At 46.1% G+C, this 20,094-nt stretch overlaps 1 protein-coding gene across 1 annotated transcript; it reads left to right on the top strand.

Moving 5' to 3' along the window:
- The first annotated feature begins 425 nt into the window (after positions 1 to 425).
- On the top strand, positions 426 to 19,125 carry clvs2 (clavesin 2). Its single transcript, XM_018742530.2, has 5 exons — positions 426 to 1,522; positions 3,221 to 3,395; positions 13,256 to 13,366; positions 13,639 to 13,859; positions 16,462 to 19,125. The coding sequence occupies exons 1-5, from the start codon at positions 1,134 to 1,136 to the stop codon at positions 16,553 to 16,555; spliced, it is 990 nt and encodes a 329-aa protein (XP_018598046.1). The 5' UTR covers positions 426 to 1,133; the 3' UTR covers positions 16,556 to 19,125.
- Positions 19,126 to 20,094: the final 969 nt, after the last annotated feature.

Raw genomic sequence — 20,094 nt, 5'->3', positions numbered from 1 at the left:
GTCCTCTCCCCCTCCAGCCTTGCACCGTGTGTTGCTGGGTTAGGCTCTAGCTCGCTCCAACCCTGCTTGGGACAAGCAGCTTCAAATAGTGTGTGTGTGTCTGTGTGTGTGTGTGTGTGTGTGTGTGTGTTATGAGGGTTTCTTAATGACACCTAATAAGCAGTTTTTAATATTAGTATGACCTGTTTATGATTTAGAATGCAGCCATGATGACATGGATGAGCAGCAGGTGGGGGAGAGATGAGGGGGGCAGGTGTTTGGGTGGGATGGGATGATGTCCTCCCTCCTCCTCCTCCTCCTCCTCCTCCCCCGCTATGTGACGCCTGGATGACGCCTTCGAGTCACTCACATCAGCACCACGGAGACCGCAGCATCGAAGGAGCATCAAGAGACGCGGACCGTATTGAAAACACACACACACACACACACACACACACACACACACCCCGCACACCGCACACAGCACACGCAGATGCACACGCACACGCAGTGGGGACGGCATGAGAGAGGAGCGCGGAGGAGGAGGATGTTCGGCTTCCCTGCGCTCCCTCTGCCCTGAGATGAGATGATGAGATGAGGAGATGAGATGAGATGAGATGAGATGCTGCAGGGTGCCGCATTGTCCCGCGCGCTCCATGGTAGGATGCTCTGATCCCTCCATCCTCTCTCTCTGCTCTTCGACTTCGGGGTCCTCGGTCTGGGTGGGGATGGATTAATGAACCGCCCCGCTCGTAGATTCGCGCAGACATTTATGCGGCGGGCTGGATCGCACACACTGCGCTTTCGAGAGCCTCAGCGGCGCACTGCTTCCCGGCGCTTGGATGGATGGACGGATGATGGATGAAGGGGTGATGGACGGACGACGGATTCGCGAAACGCGTTCGGGCAAAGCAGAGAGGAACATGGCGATGCCCGCAAACTAGATTCATTGATGTCTCAAAGTGTTTCATGCCCAGGACGATCTCGAAACGGGGGCTGCGCGAGACCTTCAGAGTGCGGAGGTTCTTAGGTGCGTCACGCGCTTATCGTCGTGGACCCTTCGTTGGAGGTGGTGGTGGTGGTTGGGGGGGGGGAGTCAGTAGGGCATTGCGCTCCACATTTTACCACTTCCCAAGACCCGAAACAAAGGGACCATGACTCATCTGCAAGCCGGACTGTCCCCCGAAACCCTGGAGAAAGCCAAGGTGGAGCTCAAGGAGAACCCCGACACCCTGCACCAGGACATCCAGGAGGTGCGGGACATGATCATCACTCGGCCCGACATCGGCTTCCTCAGGACGGACGACGCCTTCATTCTGAGGTTCCTCCGAGCCCGTAAGTTCAACCACTTCGAGGCGTTCAGGCTGCTGGCTCAGTACTTCGAGTACCGGCAGCAGAACCTCGACATGTTCAAGAACCTGAAAGCCACGGACCCCGGGATCAAGCAGGCTCTCAAGGACGGCTTCCCGGGGGTGCTGGCCAACCTGGACAGATATGGGAGGAAGATACTGGTCCTCTTTGCTGCAAACTGGGACCAGAGCAGGTAACCCTTGGAGATGGTTATTTTTATTTCTTTACTTCTTGCATATTATTATTATTATTATTATTATTATTATTATTATAAGAAGAAGAATTTTTAAGTAGAGTAACTGATTACCCATGCGCATTTCTTTCAGAACTACAAGTACTCTGCATGTTACGTATGTCTTGATACATTCGGGTTCCAGGAGTTTCAAATATATATCATGGTGCAGCCTAGTTAAATTAGCACTGTGGCAGGAAATGGGGTTCATATGAGTGTCGGGCTTTATGAACACCTCATCATCCGGTGTATATGAACTCGGGTGACACCGCACACGCAGACGCGCTCTCCGTTCTCCTCCAGACACCTGTACGTGTGTTCAAAGTTGGATCTCATCGACAAGCTCCTCCAGGGTTACGGGGGGGCTCTGCTGCAGAATGAAAGGATGAAAGCAGTGTCATCAATCAACAGTTTTAGCCTTCCTCCTCATTTGCTTAAAGTGCGTGAGTCACACATGCTGTCAAGGGCTTAATGTTTCACATCTGAAGCGCTTCCTATCATTGGACTTCATGACAGTGGCGTTCTTGCGAAGGACGCGGTGGCTGGCTGGCATATGTGCTACAGGCAAGTGGGCCTTCAGCAGATGATATCATGACAGCGTGCCGCATGCAGCATGTCAGGATGCAGAAGAGCTCCAAGTGTCTGCTCATTTGTTCAATCAATCATTGCCTTTAAGGAAATGAAGTCCAGTCTGGATTAATTGCATCTGAATTCTTTTTGTAGACTAAATGGGATGCCATAGACATATAATTAGGATCATATTCAAGCACAATGGTTAGCATATGACTGGTACTGACTACATAAAGCACTGAATATGTGGAAGTGGGTGGTCTAGTGGTTAGAGCTGTTGCTTTGCAATTCAAGGGCTCCGGTTCAAAATTTCCCTTCTGGCTTAAGTCTCCTTAAGTGACCTCTTCACCCTAGCCTTTTGGTAAAAATTACCCTGCTGTATAAATGAGAAACTAATTGTAAGTAGTTTAGCTTTACAAGCACTCCATTACAAGTGACTTTGGGGAAAAGTGACTGCTAAGTCAATGAATAAAAAGATTTTAGATGTTTAACAAGAGTGCACCCACTATCCTTCCTGGCCCTACATCTGTTGATTTAGTAGCTATCTGATGCTCCACTGACTTACACATTTAGTAGGGAGTCCTTACCCATGTATTGGGCCAACTAGCGTAGTGGTTAATGCTGCTGGCTATAGATGGAAAGGTCACAGGTTTGGAACTGCCCTGCTATATAAAAGGGTAAATAAGTGTAAGTTGCTTTAGTGAAAAGTATCAGCTAAATTAATAAACATAAATGTGTTGTAGCTGCATAGGGGGTGCGGTGGTGCAGTGGGTTGGACTGGGTCCTACTCTCCAGGGGGTCTGGGGTTCGAGTCCCGCTTGGGGTGCCTTGCGATGGACTGGTGTCCCATCCTGGGTGTGTCCCCTCCCCCTCTGGCCTTATGCCCTGAGTTGCCGGGTAGGATCTGGTTCCCCGTGACCCCATATGGGACAAGCAGTTCAGAAAGTGTGTGCGTTGTAGCTGCCTTCATGGAGTGTAGATGAAGGTGTGATGAATATTAAAAACAATATTATGATCATTAGCGAATGGACAGGTTTTGTATGTCTACTCCATGGCCTGATTGCTCTCCCTGCATTTACCTCCATCTAGGTACACCTTTGTGGATATACTGAGGGCCATTCTATTATCTCTGGAGTCCATGATCGAAGACCCAGAACTCCAGGTGAACGGCTTTGTGCTCATCATCGACTGGAGCAACTTCACATTCAAGCAAGCTTCGAAGCTGACGCCTAGCATGCTGCGACTCGCCATTGAAGGCCTGCAGGTAATATACTTTGAGTGATCTCTTCATTTTTGGGTTGTTCTGCAAGAAGTTTGCTGATGTTCCCTTTTGTAGGTTATTCTTATTATTATTATCATCAACATCCTTTATTCATCAAACACCCTTAACTGAGGCAAACTAAAACATTAGGTAATCAATTTCGTTAGGACAGCATGGCGTTCTTACCATATCAACCGACCAACGTCAAGAACCGCTTGTCCCAAACGGGGTCGCAGCGAGCCGGAGCCTACCCAGTAACATAGGGTGCAAGGCCAAAAGGGGGAGGGGACGAACCCACGACAGAACGCCAGTCCGTCACAAGGCACCCCAGGCAGGACTCGAACCCAAGACCTGCCACACAGCGGACACCGGCCAAGCCCGCCACATCCTTACTATATCAGTTTGTGGTAATTTGGGGTAAATGCCTTCACTGAGAACTCTATAAGTGATAGGCCCAAACCACTCAACCACCTGCTAAATTACCGAGCAGGAGGTCCAAGAAATGGGCAAATTATAAAATAATAAGCTATTTACCTTCAATAGCTCTGTCTATTCAATCAGAAAATATTTTGTAGCATCCCACTGAAATGGGTAGGTAGTTACACAGGTATTAGCCGGGGTGCTTTGGTCAAGACTACATCCTCAGTGTTCAGTCCTGACTTTGAAGGCGCCACTTCATCGTAACAGGTGCGGTTCGCCATTCTGGGCGGCACCCCGCAGTTCGACTTTCTCAGATCCGTTTCCCTCGTGCTGCGGGTTCAGTCACAGTGTACTCGGCAGGGGGGGAGGTCTGTATGTTTTGAGCTTTTATTTTTTTTGTTTGCATGTTATGTGGTTGGAGGAACACTTGGTTGTGGGGGGTTGGCAAGTCCTTTGAGTTTATAAGAGAATCTATTTTTAACTCCCTGATATTTTATTATTCTCTTTGTGGCTTTTCACATGAAATGAAAAGTTGTCTGCTGTTACTCATTCGAAGGCGTGATTTTGTTTTTCTGAGCATGAGTAAACTCCCACTGACGTGGTGAAGAGGCACACTGCTGAGGGAGATTTATGGTTATGCATGCGCCCCCCCCCCCCCCCGTGTTTACCCCCATTTATATCCATTTAACCGTTGCTTTCATTGTATAAACATATGATGGGTTAAGCATCTCTATCAAACACAATACAAATGTACCTCATGCAACATGGGAATGGCTATCAGAGTGTTTTTACACTTAGAATTTCAAAAGGAGTTGACATCACAAAAGCACACTCAATGATTTTGCAGACATAGATTAATCTTTACATCATTAATAATCCTCTCTCAAGTGTAGGGGGGTTGAGTGGTCAAAGTATATCTGCGATTTCTCCTTTGAAATGTTAAAAGAAAAATAGCAAGCAGAGCTGACTCTTAATTATGCATGCAGATTGTTTTTCAAAATATGGTCAGAAGGCTGCGGTCATAAATCACACGCACTGTCTGAAGCCGCTTGTCCCGAATGGGGTTGTGGCAAACCAGAGCCTAACCTGGAAGCACAGGGTGCAGGACTGGAGGGGGAGGGGACACACCCAGGACTGGATGCCAGTCCACCGCAAGGCACCCCAAGCAGGACTCAAACCCCAGACCCACCAGAGAGCAGGACCCAGCCAAACCTGCTGCACCACTGCATCTCCCCCTTGGTCATAAGTCACTCAAGTGTAAAATATGTTAATAGTGGTTAATGTTTAGATGACCAGTACTGATTGCATGTATTCCACCCTGAATGCTCAGTTTGTGTAACAACTGTGATTTACATAATTTAAGTACCATTCTTACGGACAGGCCGGTTAAAGCGAAGTGCAACCATGGATTCGCATTACAGTTCTAACGACTAAAGCATCGACTAAACCATAATGCCACACTGCTGCCAGTAACTTACCATGTTCAAACCTGAAAGTAGACATTGCTCACTTGGGAACTTGGGGCTCTGCTTGCGAGGAGTCCGAGGATTTAAAGGACCATCGAGGAACCCGGAACACATGTGCGTGCAGTTCAGAACGTGTCATTACTTGTAGCTCAGATATATTTATGCCAGTGGTCAGTGGCTCTGAAAGGTGTGATTATGCTACTTAGACCATAGCTGCACAAATGTTAAAGTGATAATGCGATTACACAAGTGTGGGGTTTGAATCATGCAAAGGTGTTCCAGTTTAACAATAAGACTGGAGGGCTGAAGGTTCAGTTTCTAACTGGGTTACATCCAGGAGACATTTAAAGGCTGTAAGTGCTGTGCTTTTTTGAAGAAATGATGGGTGGGAGTAGCAACTATGCTGGGGGTCTTGGGGAGAGCTGGGGTCCTGGCAATAGAGAGGCTCCCTGTGCACGGCCTGTGCTCGTTGGTCCATCTTTTCCAGGAGGAAGTTCATCCAGATCTGCCGTATTCTTCTGCTTTGTTGTGCCCTCCCAACACCCGCTTTATCTGTGGTTCTCAAAATCCAGACTCGAATCCCAGCACTGCATTACATCATTTTTTTTTAACCCAACACCTGAGTAGATAAGATCTCCCCTAAGCTCCTTGTAAGTCTGATGTAGGGGGTCGTGATCACTGGCCGCTACCAAACTGCGTTCCATTCATGGGGTGACAGACAAAGCCTGTGAGAGCCACCATCAGACATTTCCCTTCCAACAGCGGGTCAGTATGATGAAGAGTTAGCCGTGTCTACGTACTAGTCATTGTTTTTAACCACGGGCGGGGGGACCTGCTGAGTACAGAGGAAGGAAGAAAAACAGAGTAATACGAACAGGCAGTGTAACGCACGCAGACAAAACTCTTTCCTAGAGTGTTTGCATCACTTTTTTATTGGCTTCCACAAGCATACGGCTTTTTTCCAGTTAAGGTGCTTTTCCCAACAATTAGCTCTACTTACAGATACTTCAGAGCCTCTCCAAACAGTCTGCCGCGGAACATTAACATGCATTACCTGTCAGTGGGACATGAAAGGCGAAATCGATTATCGGCCTCGCTAAGGAAATGCAAATGGTGTTCTCTGCGCAGGGTTTTGTTATTTAAAACCGATGCGCTTCTCCCTGGGTCTTGGAGGTGTCTTTTGTCTCTCTCTCCTCGTCTCGGGAAGTAGCCCACGCTCGGTGGCCAATCGCGGCTGGCCGATCTCCCCCATCCCACCCCGCCACAGGTTTCCCTGGCAACCTATCCAACCGCCATGCTATGCGCTCTCCAGATGGGCTGCATGAGCTAGGAAAAGCATCGGTTCACAGACCAGTCTCAACACGTAAGAAGCACCGCTTTTAAAAAGCGGCCTTTCAAGACCTCGTCCCTTTCTATTTTCTTTGTGTTTACAGCTCTGTTATGATCCTGGACTCAGAATGTATCGTTCATTCGCCTGCTCTTTGCCGAAAACTTGCCCATTTATTTAGGATCTTGAAATCAGGTCATATTTAAAGAATAAACGGGTCTACCTCTCACTGTATTTAAATTAAATTATTTTCTGGCACATTTTCCTTGTAAAAAGCACATAAAGCAAAGGGGAACAGCTGTGGCCATACTGATGTGCTACTGACTCGTCGGTCCGTTTATTGCAGAGTATAGTGAGTGCACCTACTGTGTGCATTAATGCATAGGAGGCCTTAATGTCAATTCCTGTGGAGTTGGATGCTTTGAATGAATAAACAGATCAAACTACATTCGTGAGAAATGTTTAGCTCAAGGGCTCTTATAAAATGTTCCATTTCGGTCCATCGACATCTGGCTGCAACTGATTGAAGGTCAAATTTGAATGCAGAGCAGGGTTTCATAAAACATGTCAGCTGTTTAGAATATTTGCCCTTGATATGCCAGGCTTCGGGAGGAGCTTCCAGTGGGGTGTGCTTTTGGTTGTGTCCCTGGGCATGTAGGCTCGCGGCAGGTTGGCTCGTCCGTGGTCTTTCTGCTCTTTTTCCTTTCTTACCAGTCCTTCAACGATTCGGAAAAATCTGAGAATGATGGAGTTTCGCTTACTGATACCTGCAGCGAATGAACCGAACTCACGTTACAAGCGTCATAAAAGAAGTATTTTGACCAAGAAATTGTTCTTTTTAAAGAGATTTTCTTTGACTTGTTCCATCAAAAAAGCCTCTGCAGAGCATTTTTCAGGTTTATTCCTTCACTTGTTGTCACATCAATGTCCACAACTCAACCAACAGCACCTGACTCTGGTCCAGCACCTGACTGACTGCCCACCCTTTAAAAGACCCTCCTCAGCTCCCATACCTTTGCGGAATCTCGTCGGAGACAACCGCCCTCCTTCGTGACGTCCAGCGCACACTCAACACTTGTTCTCCGTTCTCATCTTCCAGTTTTCGTCCCTTCGCTTTGTTTCCGACCACGCCCATGGATCCTAGCTCTGACTCCGACCGCCAGTCAACCGACCATTCGCCTGTCCCTGACTCCGAGAACTTGCCTTATCCCCTAAATCCAGACGAACGACTCCGCACTTGGATCCTGCTGTCCCGGTTCTCTCGGCCCCGTATGACACTTGGAGTTAGTTTGCATACTTGTTTGTATTTCTGGGATTTTTGATGAGGACCTGGGACATGTTTTATGTGCTGGAAAACTACTATCAGTACAATCAGCAATATTCTTTCAGATAATTGTACTGATGCTTTTGAATGCTAACGGTTTTGTTAAATGCTTTTTTCTTCTACCGCGGTTACGTAGCATCGTGCTCCTCAGAGTGCCCTGCGTGTGCCACATGTTGACATTTTCTGTCCGGCCACTTGAATCTCCCATCAGGATGCAGAGGTTGGGTGCCTGCGGCTCCGGAGGGGGCCGCCCGCCTGCCAGCTCGGCTGCAGAAACGTCGACTGACATATCTGGGTCCCGGGTCCGGAATTACACAAATTGTTTGTCTGCCTGAAGTATGTGGCTGGCAGATCTTCGACGTCCTATCGCAGTGGAGCTGCAATGGCATGCGGTGACACACACACACACACACACACACACGTGCACACACAGACGGTGGTGTGTTTCTGGGCAGCGAGGACCAAGCAGGCTGGGTGTCACGTGGGGCTTGCGGCTGAGGCGTGACCTCCTTTTGCTCTCCATTACCACAGCTACCTCTATCACCACCGTCTCCTTGAGAAGTCACATATAAGGCAATGCAAACCCCTCATCTGGCTTGGCTTTGCTTTTTAATGTTATTGCTGGAGAAAATATCTCATATATTGGCTGAAACCACAGTGCCAGTTTTACCTGTTGAGCAAAAACACATGCGGAATAGCAATGCAAGTAACCCAGTAACTGGAGTGAAAACAAAAATTCGGAACAAGAGGTTAACATTTGCATTTATTTATTTAGCAGATGCTTTTCTCCAATAGGACTTCCTATGTAGTGTTATCAGCCCACACACCTTATTCACCATGGTGACTTACACTACTAGATACACTACTTAAACTGGGTCACTCATCCATACATCAGTGGAACACACACAGGCTCTCTGTCACTCACACACACTGTGGGTGAACCTGAACAGCATGTCTTTGGACTGTGGTAGGAAACCAGAGCACTCTAACAAAACTCACACAGACACAGGGAGAACATGCAAACGCCACACAGACTGAACAGGGATCAAACCCATGGCCTCTCACACCACCCAGGTGCTATGAGACAGCAGCACTACTCACTCTGCCACTGCATCACCATGAAAGTTCAGATTAAATTTCTGAAGTATTAAATCAAACCCCTCTGGCTACACCCACCTCCCAGTTATATACACACACACACATCTTCAGAACCGCTTGTCCCCTACAGGGTCACGGGGAACCGGAGCCTACCCGGTAACACAGGGCATAAGGCCAGAAGGGGAGGGGACACACCCAGGATGGGACGCCAGTCCATCGCAAGGCACCCCAAGCAGGACTCGAACCCCAGACCCACCGGAGAGCAGGACTGCGGTTCAACCCACTGCGCCACTGCGCCACCGCACCCTCGCTGGTTCTATACAATGTATATAAATGCAGACTCACCACTGGCAGCAAGTGGTGTAGTGGTTAGAACTCCCTCCTTTGGATTTAGAGCTCACAGGCCCCTTGCTGTAGTACCTTTAAGAAAGGTACTTACTCTGCCCCCCCCCCCCCAAAAAAAAATCTGTATAAATGGGTCAATCATTGTAAATTGGTTTGGAGAAAAGTGTCAGCGAAATGAATAAATACTGATCCTCATATAAATGTAAATATTCTCAGCAACCCCCACCACCCCACTGTTCCTGTGTCCCAAATGAGGGTTCAACAGCAGGTATGAACCCGCTAGAGGACTCTAAACCAAGACAGAATGTTAAGCATTCACACAAATGCACAATCACAGTTTAATACTTCCAGCTTCTGAAATGTCTTTGGAATGTATTGGGCCCCAGTGTGAGGATCATGGCGTCTGAGTTTGTGGTCCGAAAGAACCCCCAGGAAACAGTCAGCATGGAAGTCAAAGGGTGTTTTGTGTGACTTTAGAAAAGTTTGAGCTCATGAGAATTGTGCCTTACCTTATCAGGATCCCAGACGAAAGAGGTCCGTAATAAGGTACTATCTGAGCTGTGAGCTGTATCCTGACAGGGACTGTAGCAAATGGAAATATATATTTTTCATTTTCTTCCTCGCAGCAGTCATCCTCCATCAATGGCCTTTGACAAGAACTCTCGACAAAATGTAGAAGGTTATTGAAATATATGAAGTGAAGAATTCCTACAAGATGAACAGCTGAGCTTTAAAGTTAGCACAGCTATCCGCATCATCTGCCGCTGAAGCATGTGATGGCTGGTGATAACCTTATTTCTGCTGGTGTCTAAATTTGTACCAGGATCAGGTTTCGCAATAACTGTGTGCAAAACCATGATATGTAGAAATGGCTCATTATTTTAATGATATTATCATTATGCACATGTACCTAGCAAGCCTGGATTGAAATGAGGTCTCCATACAATACACGCAAGCATCTACCCCACACGACAAATGCATATCCAGGTTGTCAAATGCAGTCGAGTCAACGTCCACTCTTAATGGCTTCACAGAGGGCGCCCAGAATGTCCTGTCCTAGTGTTGAAAGGGCTGTATCCGTTGTTGCTGTGATTGAGTCCATCCATCTTGTTGCTGCCTGTCCTCTTTTTCTTTTCCCTCCAACTTTTCCAAGCATGACTGTCTTTGGATGGGAATCCATCCTGCTCATTTTTGTTCTTGATAAGCCTATAAAATGGAGAAAAATGTACCCCAGAAATCAAATGTTAAAATGTTTAAAATTCAATGCTATTTTTACATTGGAAGAAGTTCACAGTCCTGTGATGGATGCATCGTACACCTTCGGGTCCTTAGATTTAGTCTCATGTTGACATGATGAAGATCATAAATTTGACTATCCATGCTGTAACTAATGGAGTGACGTAATATTTAAAGGAAGCAGACGTCGAGTAAGGTAACGTTACAGTCGAGAACTAAGTGACAGGACCCCTCACAACCGTCAGTATTTGAAAGCATTAACTGATCTGTATTATCTACTGCTTCTTTCTGCTTTGAGCTGGGTGTCATGTGCCAGTGATGATGGTGATGATGCGGTGATGGAGTTTATTAAGAGATAAGGCAATGTGACTTTTATCATATGTCCCAGTTCCATTTGTTAATCGACGCTTTAACAGCCGCTCAAGTGTAAATTTTGCCTGAAGTAACCAAGGCTGTGAAAAAAAGGCCCACAGACGAATGCAGTGCACATCTCTCTGGATTTAGTGATTTTTACTGTGGATTTCGGATGTTTGCCTGATGTGTCCGCGCCCATCTGCCTGCCCACCAGCCGTGTGCCTGCTGGAAGCTCTCAGCGAGGAGGAATCTCTGGGTCGTACTTAGGGATTTACATTTAAACCACGTTCTGGACCAGAGTGGCGTTCAGCGCATCAACAGCTGACAACGGCCAAACTGTCTCGATAGAGTTCGCTCAATTTAGCACTGATTAATAGTTGTTAATTCCTGCTAGAGCGATGAGAAGGGCGTCATGTTTTCTGGGTTGAGGTGCACTATAAAAAAGTGAGTCTTTTGTTTTGTGCACAAAAAGGAGGCAATTTAGCGGGTCTGAAGGATAGTGGGATCCAGGCATTGTGGTGTCACACACCCCCCCCACTTGATCGTGACTAGAAGCCGGACATCATTCGTATTACATCCAGAGACCAAACTATTTGTCTGGTACCAGTGGGTGGATGAGTGACCTCGGGGTGAGGGATTCTCGAAGCGGCTGTGCAACCTCACCACTCGGAGCATTCCATGAGGCCAAGGAGGTGAAGCAGGTCACTGTAAATTTCATTTTCACGTTCATTTGAACAAGACCTGGGGGAAGGGTCTGCCCAATTAGATGGCGGAGCACACTGACGTGAGCTGTATCGCAGCTGCAAACCACCCCAGGCACGCCATGCTGTTCTCATAAATACTGTATGGATTGTCATAGCATTTAACTTTCAGATGGAGAACCCGACCCATAACTCTTCCAGCGCTCATAGGGAAGAGAACGGCAACGTGGCCAGTTGCACGTTCATTGATTCCGTTGCAGAAGAACAATATTCCCTGAGAAGCTAACAAATATGCTGTCTCAATGCCATTCCACCCATCAAAAGGCCAATGCGGAGACTCCCCGGTTTCTCTGCCCCCTCTGATCTGCGAACTGACACTCACTGCTGGATGTTGAGGTGTTGAAGGCCTTTGGCTGCCACTCTCTAATGAACAAATCCCAGCTGGGGGCCTCGCAGTAGAACAGCCCCTTCCGAGGATCCGGTCTCCTTTCGTTGACGACTGGTAGTTCCGCCTCAAGAAGTGACTGAAAACCTCTGCCCTTGAAATATGCAGCTGCAGAAACATGCAAAGCAAGACAGATGATCAGAAAGGAAAGAATTTGCCAGAGAACATTCACTTGTTCAGCTTTCAACGTCTTGGGAGTCTCCAGCTCGAGCAGCGCTTCCATGATACTGCTGTTGCAGTGCATAACAGAGACAAGGGTCACCTTCTGAACTGAGGGCAACATTTAGTATTACGATTAGATCCCTTGCCTTGCTGTCTGAGGTCCTGGGTTTGAATCCCTGTTACTGCTGTAGAACCCTTCATCAATGTACTTACTGCAAATTACTGTGCTAATAGTTACCCAGCTATGTAAATATAAGTAATGGTAAGTTGCACATATCTAAGTGCCTTGGAGAAACGTGGAAATTAAATGATAAATTATAATAACAGCCCCCTGAAGCCGTAATTACCTGTACTGGTCCTGTCATGTAAAGGCACGTAAATGATTTTATCAAAGTCAAACAGATGTGATGAATCTTAACCTTGGTTTGCTTGCTCTCATTTCTCAAGTTTTACCAAAGTCCAGAACTTGACGTTTGTTACTCAAAGCACCCAAATGGCTGTTTCAGTGATTTCCCTCTCCATCTGTGCCTTACTTTCCCCTTGAGCGATTTTTTGAACGTTTTTCCGGCATACATTTTTTATAAATTGCGCGTTTTCTTTGTACTCACCGAGAAAGCAGGCCACCTCCTGGGAGAGGAATTACTTTCTGTTTTCACACAACCTCACCACTACCTATAATGAAAAAAATAACTTTGCTGATTGATTCAGATACAGAAGGCAGGGCAAGAAGGACGAGAACACGGCCGCTCATTGAACACCGGGACGTAGTGGAAAATCTCTGAAATTGCCAGATGATAATAGCACATCATATTCCAAAGGGATAAAAGACACCTTTGGTTTTTCTTCTACTACTGTAACCCATTGAAGTTCAGGTCCATGTAATGTGGTGTAATAAAAGCAGGTATTCATTTTCACTGAGACATGCAAATGTGGAACAATCCAGTATGGCTCTGATTATGAAATTCTGCTTCTCTCCTCTTCTCAGGACAGCTTTCCCGCCCGTTTTGGTGGGATACACTTTGTCAATCAGCCCTGGTACATCCATGCTTTGTACACGGTCATACGGCCCTTCCTGAAGGACAAAACAAGAAAACGGGTGAGAGGAACAATGGCTTCGTGTGTCTTTTCACCTGTTTCCAGCGGTTATCTCTTTTTTTTTGATGTACAACCCAGTCATTTATTAACAAATTCTATCATGGATATAAATATCTTTATATGTCTATGTCAAGTTGTGTAGCCTGGGTTGAAATTTATTTAAATATATTCATTTTGATATCTTTTTTTTGTGGGATGCAAAGCCTAAGGAATGAATGAAAAATACGGCATTAGCCTTTAATCCACAGTACATTTGCCTGCTGTCTCTTGTAGATATTCATGCACGGGAACAATCTGAACAGCTTGCACCAGCTCATCCAGCCTGAGATCCTGCCATCAGAGCTCGGCGGCATGCTGCCACCTTATGACATGGGCACCTGGGCACGGACGCTGCTGGACCATGCCTATGACGAGGAGCCTGAGTACAGCCCTGAGTCCTACACCCTGTCTGTGAAGGACCTGGAGAAGGACCTGTCACCCAAAACCATGAAGAGGTCAGTTATGTCTCCGGGAGGTACCGCTGGAACAGACCCATCAGCCTCTTTTTTATTGTCTTGTACACTCTTTTAATAGTATGTTCTATACTTAAACGCGATCTACTGGTGCTAAACGTTCTTGGCAACATCGGTGACTTTGAGCTGGACCTCTCAAGACAGTGGCTCCCTTGTTTCACAACAAAGCTGGCGTGAACTTATTTTGAAAAGAAGTTTAGAGTTCCAAGAAGTCACATAATTATATTCAGTTAAGTGATCAACTCTGTCATTTGGTCCAGATTTATAGGAATAATCTCAACTGAAATGAATGTGAAGGCCCAGGAGCAAAGTGCCCAATAACACTCAGAGATAGCTCCAGAATGTGGGATGATGATAACGTTTGGACAATGTTCTCCTTTAAATAGGCCAACTGCTGAGCCCTCAGGTTACTTCCTTCCTGTGCTTAAAAAATAGGTATGAAATTGTCACCTTCAGCAAAAATTTAAGCTGCAGTCTTGGTGCAAAAGACACAAATGACGTTTACATCTACAAATTGGGGCCCCTCGCATCTCAAGCAACTAAGTTGTTTGAATGATGGCAAATTTTGGGAGTTCCAATGCTAGAAACTGAGTAGAAGGATAGCCTTGTGAGGGAACAGTTAAACCAGGTTGCTGGGAACAAGCTGCTGTCGGTGGATGAAAGTCACAGCTAAACACCTTCAACACCACTTTAGTGATTCATTTTCTCAAAAAATATTTAATTCCCAGTGGTCCTGGCACAGATGTGTGAGCTTTTATGAGATGCGCGTGTGAGCGTGAGATTGACCACGAAAGCTGGAATTTTGCACCTCATGCATAACAGACTTGAGGTCTCTGCTCTTCTAATGACTTCCATTAAATTTGATTTTTCTGGGGTGAATGCAAACCGAAACACAATCACACTCTGAAACCACGGGTAATCCCACGGTATCTCATTTGCATGTTGATCCTATAAATTGTTCACATTTTGGTCAAAGTTGCCAAACAATAAAAAAAAAATTATGCAGGTAGCATTATCTCACAAAAAATAAACACACGGAATTTACATTTACATTAATGAATTTATCAAATTACTCCAAATAAACACAACATAGAGTAAACAAAAATACGTTTCACAACAGACTGAGACCCTTACATACAAACACACAAGTTTTAAAGCAAAATTTTTTGTGTGATACCACCATTTCACTGATTCACATCACTCAAGTAGCTGCCTATTGAAGTCAAATTCAAATAACAAATACATAGATAATCATGAGAGACGATGTTGGACTAATATACCTAGCTGTCAGGAGATCTGGAGAGACATTGGTATGAATGTGAGATGGATTTTGAGTCACTTCTTGAATCTTTGGAGGGATTCAGCAGCTGTGAGGGTGTGTAGGAACTCAGTCCACCACATCAGGGCCAAAACTGAGAACTGACAGGCTATCGATACTGGACCCTCGGTAGTAGAACAAACGAATGGCCAGAGAAGGAGGAGTGCAACCTTCTTCTTAGGGTGTAGGAATTGATCGGGTCCAATCAGGGACTGATCAGCTATTGCTGTCCTTGCTAGTTATTGGGGAAAAAACGTCATCACTCCCCACCGTCTTTATAAGATCAGAATTACAGTGTTTGTGATATTATACCCATGTGTTGCTGTTTGTCTCCCCAAGAGAGGTCTTATTGCAGGTATATTAGCTGATGAGGAATTCCATCTGAGACTGATGAGAGAGAGAAGTATTAATGGTGGTGTTAAAGTAAAACTAGGTAAATCATTGCACTGTACCATAACATTGTAAACTGCTTTGGAGAAAAGCATTAGTTCAGTTATTAATTGTACATAGCTCTAGTATTGAGACAGGTTTCCCCTTGTCTGCAGAGCTTCCGGAATTTGTTATTCCGAACGTGAATTTAAGCTTCTCAGACTCTGACAGTGCAGTTCTTGAATTTCAAAGTGCTACAGTTGGAATTAATTGTGCTGCAGATGTGTGTCAGTATGAACTTAGCATTTTTTTCCCCACAGGTCAAGGATGGCTGAGTTTTCCTTAATGTTCGGTCATTCGGAGTCGTCATGGCGAGCCGTGTATAAACGTGCGCCCTCGTGTTTCCCCAGAGACCGCACTGTCCCAGATTAATGTGTGATGAATGTTGGTTTGGCGCTCCCAAAGCAGCTTACATGTCTAATAGAGGCATAAATCAAATCTAGGTCAATGCGCTGTCCGAGTTTGACGTGTTTATTTTTTTTTAGCCAGAGTCCCTGCCCTCACGACCTGCCGCTGGATACTGCGTGTCAAAGCAGGGGGTATGATTTAACGAGGGACGATTTGCATGTGTTTCTTTAAGTTTGTGTGTGTAACTTCGCGTGTATGTGCGTGCGTGCCGGCGCGTTCCTCTGCGGCAGCTCACCAATTCAATTAGGATCCACCGTTCTTTCCCAGGAGAAAATTCACAACACACACAGGCGCACCGGTGATGTTTCCTCCAAATCATTATTCTCAGAGTTGGGTCTGGCCCAGTGGAAGAGAGCCTGTCTCTGCGATAGCACATTTTTCGGTGCTCGGGCGGCCCTGATGCGTGCCGTATTTTATTAATCCGTACAGGTCCCAGTCCGTGGTCGAGCCCGGGGTGCTGAAGAGGCCTGAGAAGCTGAACAGCGAGGAGGAGAACATCCAGCCTCTGCTTTCTCTGGACTAGCAGGAACATCGAACCTGAACCGTGGAGAAAGGATGCATCATGTTCCCTTAAAAACGTTCCCTCGAAAACGAGAGTGGTTTCGGCGCAGAGCTGGAGTCTTGAAAGGAATCGTGATGGTGGCGAGCTTTGAGATCACGGACTGAGGATCAGGAGAGGAAGAGGAGGATGAGGAGGAGGCGTAGTCGGTGATTCTGTAGTTTATTGTCAAGTGCCAATTTTAAGCTGTAAATACACTTCCGATCTCCACGCCTGGACGCTGGTGCGTGAGGGACACACGCGAGGACTGATGTGAATATTCTGTGTGTATTCATTGTGAGATTTTTTCGTGAATGATGTTTAGGATGAAGGGAAAGCATCCAGAAAGGAGCAAGAGGTGCGTGACATTTTGGCTTAATAAAAACGTGCAGCTTCTGATTTATGATACCAACAAAAAGATAAAGCAGCAAGTAAGTTGGGCTGAAATTGTTCTAATATAATATAATATACTATAAAACTCAGCATCTTTAGACTGTGACACTGAGGAATGGGTTTCTGCAAATTTAAGTTGCAATGTTGAACACAGTCACCTTTTTGTCCCAAACTGCAGGTATCATTGACTGAGATCCACGGGGTTGATCTCTGTTCAACTGGTGGAAATCAGAGCGTAATTCAGGTTTTTTTCCATCTCGGAGCAAACATCCCTTTACACTTGGGGGCTTGGAGGTTGACGCATTTTTTTCAGAGGGAGTGATTTTCATCAGAAGATACCAAACTTGCATTTTATCATCTTTTAAAAAATAATGCCAGTCCACAATACATGGCTTGTCTATAGTTTGCAGAGAGTGTTTTTTTTTCTTTTGTTTGGTGTACAATTTCATGCAATTAAACAACAATAGGATGTTTTCATCCTCATACTTAATTACTTTTTGCAGGAAATGAAAAGTATTTATGTGCGTATTCATTTGCCAGCTTAACCTGTGCAGTCCGACACATCTGACTGCGTGCTACCTTATTTAAGTTATTTAAGGATCTACAGCCAAATGGAACATGCTTTTTTCTCGTAGAGGGGCGAAAGGCCCGCAAGGTGTAAACGTGTGATGGGACGGCTGGCCTTATGCTTGAACGCCACCGACACCACTGCAGGAAGCGTATTGGGATGTGCCCGCTGTAAAATTAAATTCAAACTGGGACGCGATCAGAATGCGGCTATTTAATGCAACCCAAGCAGCTAGCTCCGGTGCCGATGTTGGATGTATGCACTCGAATACCGTAACCGTACACCAGACGACCGAGCTGTTTGACCACACAGCTTGTTGTACGGAGCAGGGCATGGATAGTGTGCAAAGGTAATGTTACTCAAAAGCTGAATATATAGCTATAAATAGTATTTCTTGGCGTGTTGCTTTGTGCCGTTGAGCTACGTAAATTGAAGCGTAAGCGATGTTTCGGTAGGATCGTGTTGGGGCGGTGGAGGGTACCACAGGTGTTTCTTCTTTGGCGTCACACCCGTCGACATTGCACCCCTCTCCGAGACTCGTGAACGGTTATTTTCTGCAGCTCTCCTTCGTCGTGGCGGTGTGTTAGCTTTCGGCCTGCCGCTGTACTTTCCGTTGCGACTCGGCTCTCCGAGCCTCCCGGCGCTGACACGGCGCTGCAGTCATGTCACAAAGTTTGGCTCGGTGGAAGCTGCCAAGAACTGGCTGGTTAAGGTCTTTTACTGTCAGAACCAAGAGCGGTGCGCAAAATGTCATCTTGCATTTACCGACTGGACGGTTGCGCTGAAATGGCAAAGCCCCTTTTCTCGTTGCTTTGGGCTGGAAAGGTGCTATACTATGTAGTCAGTGTTACGCAGTCGTGCTGTATTATTACAGTCAGAGCAGTGACCTATTAAAAGGCGGCTGATATACAGACGCTATGAATAACTAAATCCAGGGAGTATATAAAAGACGGATGTTTCGGTGATTCCGGAGACGATATGTGTCTTAGAGGAGATCTTGGCCTGATTTGAAAGTATTATTTAATGAGTTAAATGCGTTACAGTCTCCTGTTTTTAGGCTATCGGAAAAGGTTCTGTGATTCCTTTCGTGCCGAGCGTTCCCTCGCAGACCACGCAACAGTGGGGTGGGTCGCGGACTCCTAACAGCCATCTGAAATGAGAAATGCTGTTAAAGCCTTCAGAATGTTTTTTTTTTTTTTTTTTTTTGTGGAGGGCTTGTTATGGCTAGTTGAAATACTTTTCTCAGTGTTAACCAAAGGCACCCAAATGTCGAATTACTTGGTGTGTGTTTTTCTTCTCGGCAATATTACCTTCATTTAGTATTATTATTATTTTCTCACGTATGCTTGCTTTGCTCTTAGTTAGGCCGATTATTTCTGTCTTCTGTCACTTTGTATTGTATATAGCGACACAAAATCGAGGCGTGACCCCGTGGATGTCTGTACGGGCGGTCCGGGAGGATCCTCCCGCAGTTTCAGAGCCGGAGGGGAGGTTCCCCCCACTGGCCAGTGTTTATGTGTAAATGTCATTTAAAAAGGACTTGCTAAATTATGTAATTTAAACAAGCAGACAATAAAAAACAAATAAATATTGACACCACTTTAAACGTTTTTTTCATAATTTTTTCTTGATCTTTTGACACGTCAGAGCATTTTCTACGCTGATGTCTGTGAGCTGTGGGCCTCTCCTGGAACGAATGCAGTCCTGATCCTCCTGTTCTCCATTCAGAGGTTGTAGTTTCATATCCTGCTCTTGTATAAACAGCTACTGGAACAGAACTGTTGCAGCTCATATCATGCTGTGTTAACTAGTGATGTGTAAAATTTAAATTGCCTGCGTTTTACATTATGAAGACGAGCAGCAAATACATAGTTGTGCCTGCTGCTGCGTGTGACTGAGGGACATCCCTTATTCCGTAGAGGCGTCAGATGAAAGAGCGCGTACCACACACTGATCTTAGTGACAACGTAGATGAAAAAGAAGCGCAGCATGTTGTGGAGGTGAGTAGGGGACAGAGATGGATGTAATTGCTGGCCATGCTTCACATTACTGAGATCTTGTTTAGAGAGCGGGAACCGATGGTCTGGAACACGATCCAGGAAAGTCCCCAGGCCCACGTCCCTAGGAAAGCAGAACCACAGAGACTCGCAGCCAGCTGGTGGCTGTACGGGGATAATACGGAAAAAAAAAAAAAAAAAAAAAAATCCCAGCAGGCTTATCGCTTGTCTCTGTCTGCCTGATTCTCCCCCACATGCCGTTCCCTGTGAAGCACTTCCTTGCTTCCTCACCCCAACAAAAAGCCGAGGCCTTCCTTTGTAGCTCAAAGAGAAGCAACCGCATCCAGCACCGGACCCTCTTCCCGTCGCCGTGCGATGCGATCTCCCGCCGCATGCATCCAGCAATCCTTAGGGGAAGGTGGTAGCACAGCCATCAAGGAAATGGGTTTGTGAAAAGTGGGTTACAGATTCAAACCTCAAGCCTCAGGAGGAGCCTGGCTACTGTACCCCCGAGGAAGATGCGTGATTTGAAGAGTAAGTAAGCAGCTTTCCGGCTGCTTGAAGCA

The sequence above is a fragment of the Scleropages formosus genome, chromosome 1 (genome assembly GCF_900964775.1).
Source record: "Scleropages formosus chromosome 1, fSclFor1.1, whole genome shotgun sequence".
In the NCBI taxonomy this organism is placed as follows: Eukaryota; Metazoa; Chordata; class Actinopteri; order Osteoglossiformes; family Osteoglossidae; genus Scleropages; species Scleropages formosus.
The sequence above is the reverse complement of the archived record's forward strand: the minus strand, read 5'-3'. Positions and strand labels throughout refer to the sequence as shown.

Coding starts and splice junctions, on each gene's coding strand:
- clvs2 (XM_018742530.2), top strand. CDS start 1,134: ATGACTCATCTGCAAGCCGGACTGTCCCCCGAAACCCTGGAGAAAGCC. Junction 1,523..3,220: donor GCAAACTGGGACCAGAGCAG/GTAACCCTTGGA, acceptor ACCTCCATCTAG/GTACACCTTTGTGGATATAC. Junction 13,367..13,638: donor AGGACAAAACAAGAAAACGG/GTGAGAGGAACA, acceptor TGTCTCTTGTAG/ATATTCATGCACGGGAACAA.